The sequence below is a fragment of the Takifugu rubripes genome, chromosome 9, assembly GCF_901000725.2.
Source record: "Takifugu rubripes chromosome 9, fTakRub1.2, whole genome shotgun sequence".
Classification (NCBI taxonomy): domain Eukaryota; kingdom Metazoa; phylum Chordata; class Actinopteri; order Tetraodontiformes; family Tetraodontidae; genus Takifugu; species Takifugu rubripes.
In genome coordinates, this window is record NC_042293.1 from 10,667,164 (window position 1) to 10,681,703 (window position 14,540).

Consider the following 14,540-nt stretch of genomic DNA (forward strand, 5'->3'; position numbering starts at 1 on the left):
CATTTCTAAAATTACACATTAAAATAGTCTAAATAATATTAATGAGAAAACTATAGCAACAAATAAAAAAGTTATTTAAAATGGAGAAGACATTTTTAAGTAAAACTAGTAGGTTTATTCTTTTTTTAAATAGCACCCTGAAAGACAGAATGTGTCTTCTCAGCTGAACCCATCATCATCATCATCATCATCCTCATCATCATCATCATCTACTGGGGAGATTTGATGAATGGCAGAGGAGCCCAGAAAGAGGTGAGATGTTGTTTACTGTAGAACACGCAGCACAGCAGCACTGCTCCTGAGAAAATCACAGAGATGCTCCAGTGACGGGACGGTTGGGGCTCCGGTTCTGGTACCACTCTGGTCCTGAAGGGCTGAAACACCCGCTCCCATTGAGTGAGAATGGCCTGACGGGCTCCGGCCCACCGGCCCGGCCCAGTCAGACGGTACTGGTAAGGAGTGCAGGGACCCAAGAGCAGCTGCAGACCCAGTTTGGGGTCCGTCATCAGGAACCACAGAATGCTTGGACGAGCCCCCACCAGCTCCGCTAAAGAGTCCAGATAAGGGATGTTTTCCACTTGGAGGGGGGTTCGCTTTGTGCAGACAAACCTGACCGAGAGACCGGACGTGAATTTAGTGTTTCTAAACTGGTGAATGTTTGTGGATCATCACAAAGAGCTCACGGATCCTAAAAACCTGAACAAACTTCTGACCTTTGATGCAAGTTTATGGTGTCATTCTCAATTTCCTGCAGCATGTATTTTTCTGAGGGGAGGGTCAGTAAACCTGCGTAAAAAGAACAATCATTGTTAAATAATTTTTAACCCCCGATGTTCCCGCAAACATTACTCTAAGATGAACGCTGCCTGTAAGTGTGAAACATCACCTTTAAACACTCTGGTGGCCCAGCGGCCCTGCATCTCAGAGACAGGGTTGATCGCCCCAAAGCTGTGGATGAAGCCCACCATGGCCAGCGTGGGTCGGGTCAGGGTGGGCTGGAACACGTGCTTGTAGAGACGCAGCCTGTGACCACTTTTAGCCTGCAGATCCGAGGGCAGGTAGGAGAAATTGTACTCATACCCTGTGGCAAACACCACCACGTCCACCTGGAAGATGCAAACACATAAAACATCGTGTCATTAACAGGAACAGTATCCTTCAAAAAGGTTGAGTTATCTGTAGGACGACCATCGAGTGTTTTAAATCATCTCACAAGATAAATATATTATGCAGCTGTACTGCTTTTCAACACTCATTATATATACAAAGTTTAGTGCCAGTGTGTTTTTTTCCTAACAGTACACCAAGACGCACCCTTAACCTATGTTATGCGCCATCTAAAGGCAACTGGGAATAATACTCATTTATAAACAATTATTATCTGAGCCCACTGCAGTTCTTGACCCCATCGGTTGAGATTAATCTCCGCTTTCACACACCTTCTCTAGAACGCTCCCATCCACAAAAATCACACTGGAGCCACGGAACTCCTTCACATTTGGTTTTACTTTGACCCGTCCGGAGATGATCCGAGCAGGAAGGTCATCGTTCACAACGGGGATCTGAGCGAAAACACTTCAAAAACAGGAACAAACATAAAAAAAAGAAACAAGGAGGAGGCAGAGAGGAAATAGTTCCTGCATGAACCTTCTCCAGAGGTTCCAGTGAGTAACTCTGTTATGGCTATTTGAAAGATGTCTGTTGTTACCCATGTTTTGGTTTCAGGCCGTATAGTTTATGATCAAACGCCATGTTCAGCTTCTTCTGCAGATTTCTAGTCATCCACCAGGGGAAGAGCATCTTCATCAGCCTGGCCATACGAGAAGACCAAATAAGGTCACCTGGAATGCCGCCATCCCCGACCCGGCCAACAACCCAGGCTCCAGTCCGGGTACTCAGGTAGACCTTTAGATCAGACCGGTACATGGAAGAATGAGACCTCAGGTGCTGAGAAGTTACATAAGGAGGCGGATCTTTAATAACCAGGAGGTCTGTTCACCTTCTCAGCAACTCTGCTGATATCCACGGCAAGATCACCTCCAGAGTTCCCGATCCCGATCACCACCACTCGTTTCCCCTGCAGACCTTCAGCGTTTCTGTAGTGCCAGCTGTGGAAATATCTGCCTTCAAAGCTCTCAATGCCTGAAACATAGAAGGAATCCATCACTTAGACCAAAACAGATCACATCCTTGAAGATCACCAGGATATTGTGCTAGCATGTGGTCGCCTGGTCTTTCTGCCTGCATCCATGATCTACCTGGGAAGTCGGAGAGTGGCAGGTGAGGCTGGGAGTAGTGTCCAGAACAGACCATCACTGCATCGAAAACACCAGTCTCCCGGTGGCCCCCGTCCCTCTCCGTCTCCACCTCCCACTGGCCAGTGGTAGTAAAGTCTGGAGTCCGTCTCAAACTGACCACAGAGGTCTGGAACACACAAATCTGAATATTAAGCACAGCTGAAACTACAACATGCCGCATTCAATAGGTGTAAATCTCTTCTCCTGACTTATCATTTGCGTACCGTATTGGCCCGAATATAAGACGGTGTTTTTTGCATTGAAATAAGACTGAAAAAGTGGGGGTCGTCTTACATTCGGGGTCTAGACATTATACCCATTCACAACGCTAGATGGCGCCAGATATCTTTAAAGCGAATGCTGAATTTAACTCCCCAGGCCAAAGCGAACCCGTCACGAAGAAGAAAAATAATTATATATATATAATAATTGCAGTTATTGCAATTTTGTTGTTTTATCACAGTAGATTGGTTTATTTACATTTCAAAAACCAGAAGCCATTAATTTACAAATGTGATTGCACTTTAGTTTACATATTTAAATGTTCAGATATTAAGATGTGATAGACAGTTTTTGCATGATTTGAATGAGGGAAAATAACATGCTTTTTCTCTCGAATATATTGTTATAATCATTTGTTTCAGATGTACTGTAATTATTTTCTGTATAAAAATTAAATTTGGTGTTCAAAAAGTCTTTTTTCAAACTTGAGTCTTGAAAAAGAGGGGGTCGTCTTATAATCAGGGTCGTCTTATATTCGAGCCAATACGGTATTTCTGGCCGTCCTTCAAATGTTTCAAGGGCTTTAAACCTCCTGAAACCCACCTGATTTCAACTTTATTACCTGTAAACTCCAAATGTTTGTTTCTGTGAAGTAATTGTAAAAAGCTAAAATGCACATTTCAAAATGCTCTCTGTTTTCATGAAATAAGACAGAATAGTTCATAACAGAATGTTCCATTTCTTTGATGTCACTAACCTGGAAGTGGATGTGCGGCAGCAGTTTAAAGGCTTCGGCGTAGAGACGGACGTACTGCATCACCTCGGAATGATGCATGTTGTTGGGAAGATCGGCCGGGGGAGGGAAGTCGCTGAAGGCCATAATCTCTTTGGAGCTGTTGATGACCACCGACTGGTAGATGTTCGGATGTCCTGGAACTGGTGTCTCCTGGAATGGATAACAAAAAGGTGACAGTGAAATACTTATCTTTATTGTTGTTGTTGTAGTCATGGTGGTTGTTATATTTTATTAATAAATCAGACTGTCAGCATATTTGTCTGATTGTTCGTTGGGACTGTGCAAACAATTACATTTAGCATTGAAAAGCTTTTCAAACGTTCAGTCATAAATCACCTTATATCTCCATATACCCCCGATGTCATGGCTGCTCTCGAAGCAGGTGGGCTCCAGACCTTCATCCAGGCAGGATTTGATGCTGGTCAGGCCCGAGATGCCTGCACCGATCACAGCGACCTTCTGAACCATGTTGGAGACGATGAGAGAAGAGAGGAGACTCAGCTGGATCTGAAGGAAAAGGCCTGAAAGAAAAGAAAAAGGCATAAAAACTGGATGATGATTTTTTTTTCATGCTCAGCAAAATCATATGTGTTAGAGTAAATTTTTAAAAAGGAAAGTAGAAAAAATCATCTCGTTCAAAAGAAGCAAAAAAATATCTCTGTCAATTCTAGATTTAAAATAACATGAAATGTTTTCTGATGGTAACAAATCAAAGAAGTCCCCTTACCTCTTTCTGACGAAGAGCTGGTTAAAAGTCTAAACACCAGCTTTTAAAATGTCTTTATCAGTTGAGAATTGACATATTCTGAGAACAGTTTAATGATTGATGATTGATCCACAGATACTCCAGACATCTACAGACACGTGAGAACTGGTGTTGCCTAAACATCACACAGACAAGCTGTTGATTGACCATTTTCATAGACATGAAATCAATTAAATTAATCAATGTTTTCCCAGCAAAAAACTGTGGAATCACATTTCTTTTGTGTTTTTGACAGTGCGGTTTTCTCACTTAACTGATTGAGGTGAGGAATCACTCTGATTAATAATTGCCAAGATGATGTAAAAACTTGGCAAAGGAGACAAAGGGCAACCTCAGCAACGTGCTGAAATTTTCCACAAAGTCAAAAGAGGGACAGACCAGCGTTCATTGTGCAGTGGGATGTCCTTGACTAAACTCTGTTGCCAAGTCCTCCAACTCTCCGCCCAGTTGCTGCTTGTGTTGGGTTTTTCCACCCTCTTCCCCCCCTTTGCCTGGATCTTGTGTTGATTTCATGGTGGTTTTTAATCCACCTGTGTTAAGAGGTCTGTTTGGCTTTGTTTTTTCACTTTAGAACGCACTGCAGCAATATTGGCAGAGTCCCAATATTCTCTGGTTTAATTCCAACATGCCATTTATCCCCTGTGCCAGGCTGTCTTGTACTGAAGCCACTGTTGCTATGATATTGAGAAATACCTGCAAGGCTGCAGGAGCCAACTAAGATTTTAAAAAATATCCTACAATAACCTGATGACGTAAGACTTTGATATCATATCACAAAATCTTTCCCATTTTCAGAATAAAACAGGATATAATCTCTAAATATGTTATCTAATTGATAACCAGTTTGAATTAGTTGCACCTGTGCTGAAAACACAGTGTTCCTTTATATTTGCAGATTAAGAACAATTTAATTATTTGTTATATCAGTGGTTATTACAAAGAAAGAAAGTTACTGTAACTAACTATTGGCACAGTTGGGATATTAATTGTGCTCACAGCATCGGTAAAGATTAGCACATTTATAAATCGCTGCAATAAAGTAAAAGCTCTTACCCAACTGCGCACTTTAATCCAGGTGGTAACTTTTATGGACCAGGAGATGTAATTTTCCAAACTAACTGGCAGTAAACACAAATGTGCGGAGAGGAAAAAAATAAATAAATCAATAAATACCGGTTCTTCGCTATTGTGACGTCATCAAGATGCGCCAAGAGCTAGTCGTGCACAGATAACGCTTCAACTTTTTAAAAATTAACGTGTACAGTGATTGAACGTAAAGTAATCGACTGGTTGCATTCCATTTATTAGTTTGAAATCGTGCATAAAAACACAATTAATTTATGCACCACACTTGTTTTTCAAACGCTACAGGTGAATGGGGTAGGGAGAGATAACATGCAATGACGCCCAGTCCGCGCAGCAGCAGCAGAAACGTTCGAACCTTAAAATTATCTAAGAAAAGCAAAATAAAATAAACTATAAACTGTATTGAGCAGCTAAAATCCCACATGAAGCTGGAATTGCTGGGGATGGGAATGATATATTTATAAACACTAGAGAGCGCGCTTTACCCATTGTTGTGCGTTCACTTCTTTCTACGAGGCAACTTTCCAATAAATTCCACAGAAAATAAAGTATACTTTAGGATTTTGATGCTAAAGATGTTTAAACATTTTTCATTTTTTTCACTGCTAAAAGGAAGACTCCAACTCTGAGGTCTACAGAGGTGCCGATCTGAAAAGAATGGATCTCCAATCTCTGGCCCAAACCAGCAGCAGAAATTGGAAAAGGACAGATGTAATAGCCATTTATTACAATGAAAGGAAACCACAATAATTAGAAGATATAGTCTATTTTAACACTTCGGGAGGTTTAAATAATTTGATTTGAACCTCTGTTGAAGTCTAGTCACTTCTGATGATGCCAATACCGAGAAAAAAGATCTATATAATTTTTTTGTGGCTTTTAAATATAAATCATGTGGGATTAGGATTAATGTGTGCTATGATAGCAGCTGGCCTAAATATTTATTGTGCAGGCCAGAGATTGCATAATGCGGCAACATCAGGTTCCAGGAGACTGTGGTTGTTTATCATGGGATGATAAAATAATTCATAAGTTGCTCAATGATGTTATTGTTTTATTCCCTTTAATTTTGAGAATAACAATTCAGTCTCCACTATCATCCTTTAATGGTACCAGAATAAAACCTCTGCTGTGAAATGGACCCAGTGGTGAGTTCATCACCTCAGGACTCGTCCTGTCAAGACATGTTGTGCTAGTGAAGTGCGCAAAGACAGGTTTCACTCTGGCACTTACACTCATTCAGTAGGTTTAAGTCTCTAGAGAGCGGATTAGTTATTGACTGACCAGGTTTATCTCTGCCTAATGGATCACAGGTCAGACTGTATATAGATGTATTTTCTGAGAAACGGGGAGTGGATGGCATGGCATGTCTGAGGATTAAGGTCATGAGTGGAGACTTTGACTCTCAACAGATTGGCAAACATAGCGTCATTGCTCAACCTCATTACTTCTCGAGCCCCATTTCTACAACAAAAGTGTGAATATTTAGAAATATTGAATTGAATCCATGGCGATGAGCACAGAGCACAATGAAGGGTGCTGTGTTCGAGGTCACACTGCCATTTCAGTGGACGATTACGACTCACTGGCCCAGTGACTGAAAATAGACCTCTAAATCAACTGACTCAGGGTGGGGTGGTGGCTTGGCAGAAAGCCTGCCAGAGATCAGCGCCTGAATCAGCGAAAGCTTCCTACATCTCTTGGAAGCAACAGCAAACTTTCGGTTTTCACAGATGCGCATGAAGAAGCGACAGAAATCACCCGTTTAGACGACTTTATTGGTTCTTTAGCCAAAGACAAAAAAAAAAATCTCCAGAGTATACAAGTGTGGACTTCTGTCATAGTAATCAAGTCAGAACAACAAAACTATCAAAGTAAACAGTCGAGCAGTGTACATACGTAAAAATAGAGCTCTGAAAAATTCATGTGTGGAAACCTTTGTAGCAGCATGTAGTCAGGATCAACAGTATCAACAACCTGAAAACATGCAGAAAAGTCTCAATCCCAACACCGGCGTAGCAGAAAAAGAGGAAAAACAGGTTTAAAAGGATGTACAATATGGTTTTGGTAAAAAAACCAAAAAAAAACCAGAAATGACTCTTTGGTGTTTCACAAAAATTAAAACCTAATCCCACAGGACTGCCCATTTAGGTGATCACCTGAAGTGCTCTGGGTCTGGATCTGAAGTGCAGGAAAACGGACACATTTGGTAAGACTCGAGCATAAAACATCTACAACACGAAACTCCTGATCGGGCACAAAAAGCCTCCTTTCAAACCAGCGTTCAACCGGTGCTGACGGGACTGGTCGATAAGTCACCAGCTCCAGTTTGTGCCCATCAGCTGGGATCGGGACATTTGAGGGACCTCTCAAAAACACCAGGCACAAAAACAGAGGGATCGATTCAAATATAATAATATATACTTTCAACCAAAGTAGGTTGATTGATCGTACAACAATCATTTAGCTTGTGATCAATGAATTTGATCAAATAGGGGGCCCCTTTTAAGCTCGTCAATATTTCACTATGACTGTGCGGGGGGGTTCGTTCCATCACAGCATCAACAGAGTAATGGAATGATGCTTTAGCATACATCATGAAGACATGAAAACACAGGTTTTAATGAGAAATTCAACACATCAAACATTCGACGGTCTACCAGGATGCAAAGCTCAAACGTATTGACCCATAATTCCCTGATTGCTGCCTGCTTGGAAAACCTCTGTGACTAAAGTGTCGAAGGAAAGATTGACGGCGTCAGAGGTCAGATATGCTGAACTGGGTTCCCCTGGGGGCTGAAGAAAAGACACCTGTGGGTTAGTGGTGGAGATCGGAGGGAGGGCGTTCAGAGGCAGTGTGGCGGTCACTCCTCGTCCGAGCTGCTGCTGTCCAGAGAGTAAACCATGAAGGCCAGGTCAGGCCGTGCCGGCACCATGGGGTTACCTGGCTTCACCATCTCAAAGCCCACGTAGTGGAACGTCCTGATGATCGACACTGACAGGCAAACAAAGACAAGTTCCAACGTCACACGTCTGAATGTCCGCTAAACTGGTTTGACCCATTTCCATTAACTGAGGATTAACTGGCCAACAGTGAGTCAGAAACATTTTATCACTCTATTCTACAATAAGAGCAAAACATTGTTTTAATGTTTAATTGCTTCTAAAATAAATATTTGAGGAATAATAATTCGGTTTGTTTCTCGCTGTATGTGCAGAACATTTGGCTTGTTTACATGGATTAATCTTTGCATTCTTCTGCTGTTTGGGTGTGTTCTGTACCAGCGTGGCGGCTCCAAGACTTTTGTTTTCGTTGATTTATTTCCAACATCAATCTGGAAATGCTCTCATATACAACCAAATAAAAGAATAAAGTTCCTGCATAATTTAAAGCAGATGTCTCACAGCCACATCTGTGAGACATCTGAAGTGTGTTTGAACGCAACCCGTTATTGACAAGGCCCGAGGATTTCTAATATTGTTCTGCAGCAACAATAACACGAGCACTTACGTCGGTCTTCTCTGCTTTTATGGAACCATAGGAACACATGGTTAACTTTGAGCTTTTCTTCTGCAAACCCAAGCAGAGCGGCCAGCCTGAGGACGAGAGAGAGAGACACAGAGACACAGAGAGAGAGAAGGGGGTCGATGATGCACATGGATTTTCTGGTTTTTACATAAGTACTGCAACTTTACATAATAATGCAGCGGTGCGTCTGCAAAGTGGTCGATTGGCCACCACTTGTTAGTCTGCAGAGCACCAGACTAACCCTCATGTATTCTTACCCCTCCTTGCTCCCCTCTGCCAGCGTCCCGGCAGGGATCTCCAGGAAGAGGCTATCTTTTGATAGGACCGTTTCCCAGAAGGTCGAGCGGCTCTCGCTCAGCTGGTACTGGAAGCGGAGAAAAGAGGCGCTCCCGCTCACCGGAGTGGCCTGTGTCACGGTTAGTTTCTCATCCTGGATGTAACAGAACAAAGACCCGGATTTAACTTTATTTTGGAATTTTTGGGGGGTGGCTAGCTAACGTTGCCCTAAAATTCAGGCAGCTGTTAACAACACTGGCTTTGATGTGCCTCACAAGACGTAAACAAGGGAATAAATAAAATGTTGACACACAGGAGGAAGTGGTTTCTGCTCCGCGTCACGAGCAGATGAAATTTGAAGACGACCAGGACAGATAAAGACCTTGTAATGACAGTTGGGACCGATCAGTCGATCCTAAATCTCTAACAGTTACATGTGCAAGGTACAAAATGTCACGTGCGTGCACGCTCGAATGCTGCCCAATACCGTACAGTGACTGTACAGTGAATTCCACAGAATGCAAATGGAATGATGAAACGTAACATTTTACTTTCTGTTTGTGCCATTTAAATGCTGAACGTGTGCTCTAACCGGAACCTACCAAGAGGAATCCAGGTGAATTAATCTGTCCTCCACGATGAGTAAAAAACAGATTAAGGGATATCTAAGGTCTAAAATAGTGATTTAGCCAAATGAGGGAGCACTTTGTTCCGGTATTTAGTGCAGAGAGAGTGTTAGCTGGAGGATAACGCTAAATCATTAACTTAAGTACCAAATGTAAACAGGATGCGCCTGTTAACTCTCCTTTATAAATGTTTGGTGTTTTACCTCAGGCAAGTCATACATAAAGGTTTCTGATCAATCAATTAATCATTATATGTGCATTCTGCTAAGCTAAAATGCTAAAGCACTGTACAGGATGGATGGTACAGATCCCAAAGCTTAAGAGGTGTTTTGATAGGTTGCGTTCCTCATCACCTTGTGTAGTAGCACGCCGAGGGAGTGATCCCTGACTGTCCCTCGCCCACCCGGGATCTTCAGTTGTGGGTGAGGGGCATCAGGAGCACCACAGAGGCCCTGGAGACTGAGGGATGGAGCTGGACACCCGAGACCCCGCTAACCAGGAGCTGAAACGAGAGAAAAGAGAAAATTCAGTAGACTAATCCAGTACATCTGCACACCACCATCCAAAGTGCTAATTACATATTGTGGTGTAACAGTCATGCAACACAGTCGATGTAGATGATTTTTGTTTTCAGGCTCGAATAAATCTCTTAAGTAAATGAATTTTTATTTAAAAAGAAGGCTATTTCTATTGGTGTTGAAAACAGTTTCTGATGGGGTGAGTGTAAAGTAGAAGGCATGACCCATAAATGAGCACATGACCTGTAAACACCTCTGCAAATAGCACAGGAGGCCCTGGGCGACGCCCATCTTTGGCGTTTAGAGTTTCAATCGAGCACGTCGAGCCAGATGTGAACATGCAAGACTGGCAGAGAAAAAAGTGGCAGAGAAGGGCTGTTTTTTAAATATTTGATGCCGTGTTGCACACTGATTGATGCCCCTGAGGAGGGTCAAACGTGTTTCTATGAGAGTGCAGCTGTGCTTCCCCAGCAGACCGGGAAGGGTCACCTGGACAACCTGGTCTACACAGCTACAAAACAAAACAGGCGCTGAAAAACAAAGCTGGCTGTTCCAGGCCTGCTCCCATCACAGCTACGAATATGCTTTCTCTCTGACTTTTCAAACAGAAAACACTGTGCGTTAAAATAAAAAGAGTCCTGCTCATCAGCTAACAGGCAGAGGCACCCGCTATATTTTGGAATTCCGCTACAGAATTTAAATACGCGGTTGGCAGCGATCCCCGAAGCGCATTAGACACAGTTGTCCCACAAAAACAAAACTCAGAGACGGCTTCAATGTTTCAAGGATGCAGATGGAGGAAGAGATAAGTGCGCCAGCCAAGATGTCAAGACCTCTTTTTCCATCTTCCCCTTCCCAGACAGACAGGAGAGCCTGTCCTTGATAGAAATGCCAGCTTGTTTTGAAAGGCGACACCTCTCGTCCTCTGACATTTCACTGTACTCAGACCATCTCTCCTTGCACGATTGCGCCGCCCGGAGCGGCCCAATGCGTCGGGAGGTGACTCCAAAAACAGAATATGGGTTAGAAAGTGACCAATGAAAGACTAGAGTCGATGCCACGACAGCCGAGCGCGCGTCGTTGTCAAGTATAGAAATTTAAGGTCCAATAGTCAGACTCATCCTGATGAATTGGACAGAATATGTGGTGATTTATGTGGTAATAAGGGGAGTCCACATAAAATCCTGTAGCTTTGACCTCTGGAGCTGACATGTACATGCACTGGAATCAGCTTTTCACTAAACATTCAGGGTCAGCGTGCCGACAGAGGGGCCGCTGACATTTTCACCGCCCTGATGCTGCGCCGCATTTCTCAAATAGTAAATAACAAAAGCAGGGCTAGGTGCGATGGCATCGGGCCTTTTCGAGGCATCTACTAGCTAGGACAAGGAATTTCAAAAACACCACTAAACCTACAGGAAACAACATCAACATCCATCTATCAATCGATTCCTCTTCAACCCAAGGTGGTAAACTGCCCAGCGCCACCGCCCTAAAGCTGGACGTTGCTGTTGGCTCTATGCTGATTCCTTAGCGATGGCTGGACTCAATGTAGCATCCAGCATCCATAGTCGCTCCCGCCACTGTTTATGTGTCATGAGTGTGCCATATTTTGTAATGTATTATATACATATTTTGATGTAGAAATCAGCAATTGTGTCGTTTCCTGTCCATCTGCAAAGAGCAGGAAATGAAACAAATGCATAGGCGGAAGTATGTGACTAACAAGGAGGCATAATTTAACACAACAGTAAGACGATATTCTTGTTACAAAACTAGCTTTAGATTAATATCGTACATCTACAAAACAACAGAGTGACACTAATGCAGATCGTGTTTCTACCACAATATTTATCTCTAAGTAAATGATGCTGGTGCATTGAGAAAACAATAACAATTATGATGATGTACGTAGGAGGCGTTTTGTCCATGTGCATGTTATTGCTTTAGTATCTCATCTTTAGATACAGGCAGAAACTGACTGGCCTGGGACACTCGTTTTGCTGTACCTGTTATTGCATTACTAAAAAATGTTTGAATATATTTCACAGAAACCACCAACAGGTTCAACCAGTTAGCATTGGCAGTGCCCTATTTACGCTCAGGTAGTTCAGGTGAGGTAATGCAGCTGTTTACTGCAGCTGCAGATACCGTGCAGGCACACACATATGCCCAATTGATGCTTAAATGAACTGGTGAAGGGGAGGTGGGTTATATAATCCCATGGAAATGTAGGCCAGCTCGTGCCTTCAGTTGACAGGACCATAACAGTCAGAGCTAATATAGTCACTGCGCTCTGGCTCCCAGCGTCAGTGGACGTCTGCAAGCCTCTCAGCATCAGAGAGATAATCTCTCAGTGACCGACAGTGTCTTTATGATGTCGAGTTATAAAACTCAAAGAGGACCAGAGTAAAACAACATCCAAGTAGTGAAACGCAACACTGCAAAAGGGACAATCGTTGCATTCAACAGAAAATAAAGCAGCAGTCGCCGCTTGACTGCATCAAGAAAAGCACACAATGTACAGTCGTGTTTCTAAGTTGGACAAATTAAGTGAAAACAGTGAAAGTAGGACTCAAAATATCCCCAAGCTAAGGAGAACAACTGGTGATTCTGGTGATTTAAGGGAGGAAACGTAATAATTAATATTCAAAAGAGGAAGAAACTGCCACAAAGAAAGGATGTTACAAAAACCTAAAAATAGCTCAAGTTCATAATAATTTCAATATTATTAAGAAATTACCACATTTGCTGACGATGAACAAAACTTTTAACAAGGTAAAATATTCAAAATAGCTTTCACCTTTGTATAAACTAGATAAAAGGCCATTGTTCGTAAACTACTTAAGAATAAATAGTAGTTTTATACTGTGAACCTGAGATCTTCCATTCGATAGATTAAAGAGTGGTGGGAAAAGGAACCTTGAATCCTGAATTCTAGATGTTCCATATTGTTACAAACGCCATTATAAGGTTTGTGATGAAAGAGATTGATTGGAAATCTTAAAGAGCCATAGATCATCCTGGTTTACACACCATGCAACGACTCTTTTGTGTCACTGACTCGATCTTTGGAGACCGACATTATTCTGATGGCTTCCGTATGCATCGCTGTATCCAGAGAGAAGAAAGACGACGTGCACGACGCAGAATGTTTTCTAATAAGGACTCATCTTTTGCATCTCTCTCTGCATGTCGAAACAGAAAAGTCCTGCTTCCCTACCGTCTAAGATCAACCCTCCACAATGTCAAGGTATTTTAACGAGCACAGCTCTGCAGATTCATAACGACTCCGACCCTGATCGTGACGTTAAAAACAATATTCACGACATAAAGCAATAACAACCAAGGTGTTTTTGGTGAAAGATCGCTTGCATCCTCCTACCTTTTCCCGGTGTTCAACATTCTAGCTTCAGGGAAAAACGGATTTTCGGGTGTTTACTGACAATTAATGCAATTCTTATCCAGCAAAAACTCAACACGGAACGTCACCATCCGTGAACGGAGACAGAACTTTGGACGAAAATGCCGTTGTTGTCAAAAGTCGTCCAACAGAGCAATAAAACTGTTCCGAAGACTTCTTTATAAAATTTTCCTCTCGGAAGCAGCTCGACAAAGTATTTATACAGGCAACAGGCATTGTGGGTAATCCAGACCCGGAAGCTCGAGTTTTACACGCTTTCCTCGGAAAGTAAACAAGCCCTGACAAATGACCGTAAAAGTAACTTTGGTCTCTGTGTCTTTCACGTAGATTGGATGTTTTCACCGTTACAAAAATAAAACAAAAATAGAAAATCACATCATTTTTTTGTGAAAAGCCAAAGTGAACCTAATTTATGGCTTTAAAAAAATATTTAAAGCCATAAATTAGGTTCACTTTTTAGTTTAATAGAGAATTATTTACACACTCTTTTCAGTTCCCAGTTGTGGCCACTTGTTTTAGCTTTTGTTTCTTTTGTAAACATTTTAATAAATATTGAACATCTTTATTATATTGTTTTCTTAAGATTCTATTCTGAGATATTGACTTGTCTATAAAATAAGTGTTCATTATGTAGCTATGAATACCACAGCTTTATTATTTTCTTTACTTAATATGACTCTTGCCTCAAGGAAACTGTTTTACAGGCCATCTCTGTGTAAACCAGTAACCTCAAGTATTAGTTCATGTATGTCCTGACTTACTCTGTGTATTAAGCACACACAGCTACTCTGAATTTTGAGCCACTCATGCACCCAATCAGTCACACAATTAAGCTTTTTGAGGATCACAGTCCAAAACAATTCACAAAGGTCCAACTTTAGTCTCTCTTTGACCCTGACCTCTGACTGTTCTGGGGATCAGCACGCAACATCACAGAATCCTCTTTTCTGACTGTTTCTGTCTGTCCTCTACGGCTTTCAGCCAGGAGTCATCTTGAATT

The 14,540-nt window shown here is 42.1% G+C and overlaps 2 protein-coding genes across 3 annotated transcripts; both read right to left on the minus strand.

Moving 5' to 3' along the window:
* Positions 1-92: 92 nt before the first annotated feature.
* On the minus strand, positions 93-5,288 carry LOC101075967 (dimethylaniline monooxygenase [N-oxide-forming] 5-like). Of its 2 annotated transcripts, XM_029841498.1 has the most exons (11): positions 5,135-5,284; positions 4,043-4,196; positions 3,652-3,836; positions 3,277-3,465; positions 2,259-2,424; positions 2,000-2,142; positions 1,709-1,905; positions 1,440-1,575; positions 887-1,106; positions 714-786; positions 93-609 (listed from the first exon to the last, which is right to left on the minus strand). In XM_029841498.1, the coding sequence occupies exons 3-11, from the start codon at positions 3,781-3,783 to the stop codon at positions 210-212; spliced, it is 1,656 nt and encodes a 551-aa protein (XP_029697358.1). In that variant the 5' UTR covers positions 3,784-3,836; positions 4,043-4,196; positions 5,135-5,284; the 3' UTR covers positions 93-209. The 2 variants fall into 2 exon arrangements, with proteins under 2 accessions (XP_029697358.1, XP_029697357.1); XM_029841497.1 differs by lacking the exon at positions 4,043-4,196 and having other exon boundaries at positions 5,135-5,288.
* A 1,638-nt stretch (positions 5,289-6,926) lies between these two features.
* Positions 6,927-13,764, minus strand: oaz2a (ornithine decarboxylase antizyme 2a). Its single transcript, NM_001308241.2, is given in 5 exon segments — positions 6,927-8,162; positions 8,679-8,764; positions 8,954-9,126; positions 9,952-10,100; positions 13,502-13,764. Coding segments are annotated over 5 exon segments (558 nt in total). The 5' UTR covers positions 13,522-13,764; the 3' UTR covers positions 6,927-8,031.
* Positions 13,765-14,540: the final 776 nt, after the last annotated feature.

Bases quoted from the DNA above. Each gene is read 5' to 3' on its own strand.
- LOC101075967 (XM_029841497.1), bottom strand. From the start codon at position 3,783: ATGGTTCAGAAGGTCGCTGTGATCGGTGCAGGCATCTCGGGCCTGACC. The intron at 1,107-1,439 runs GTGTGTGAAAGC...TGCATCTTCCAG, and splicing joins ATGGGAGCGTTCTAGAGAAG to GTGGACGTGGTGGTGTTTGC. The intron at 610-713 runs GTCAGAAGTTTG...TCTCTCGGTCAG, and splicing joins ACCATAAACTTGCATCAAAG to GTTTGTCTGCACAAAGCGAA.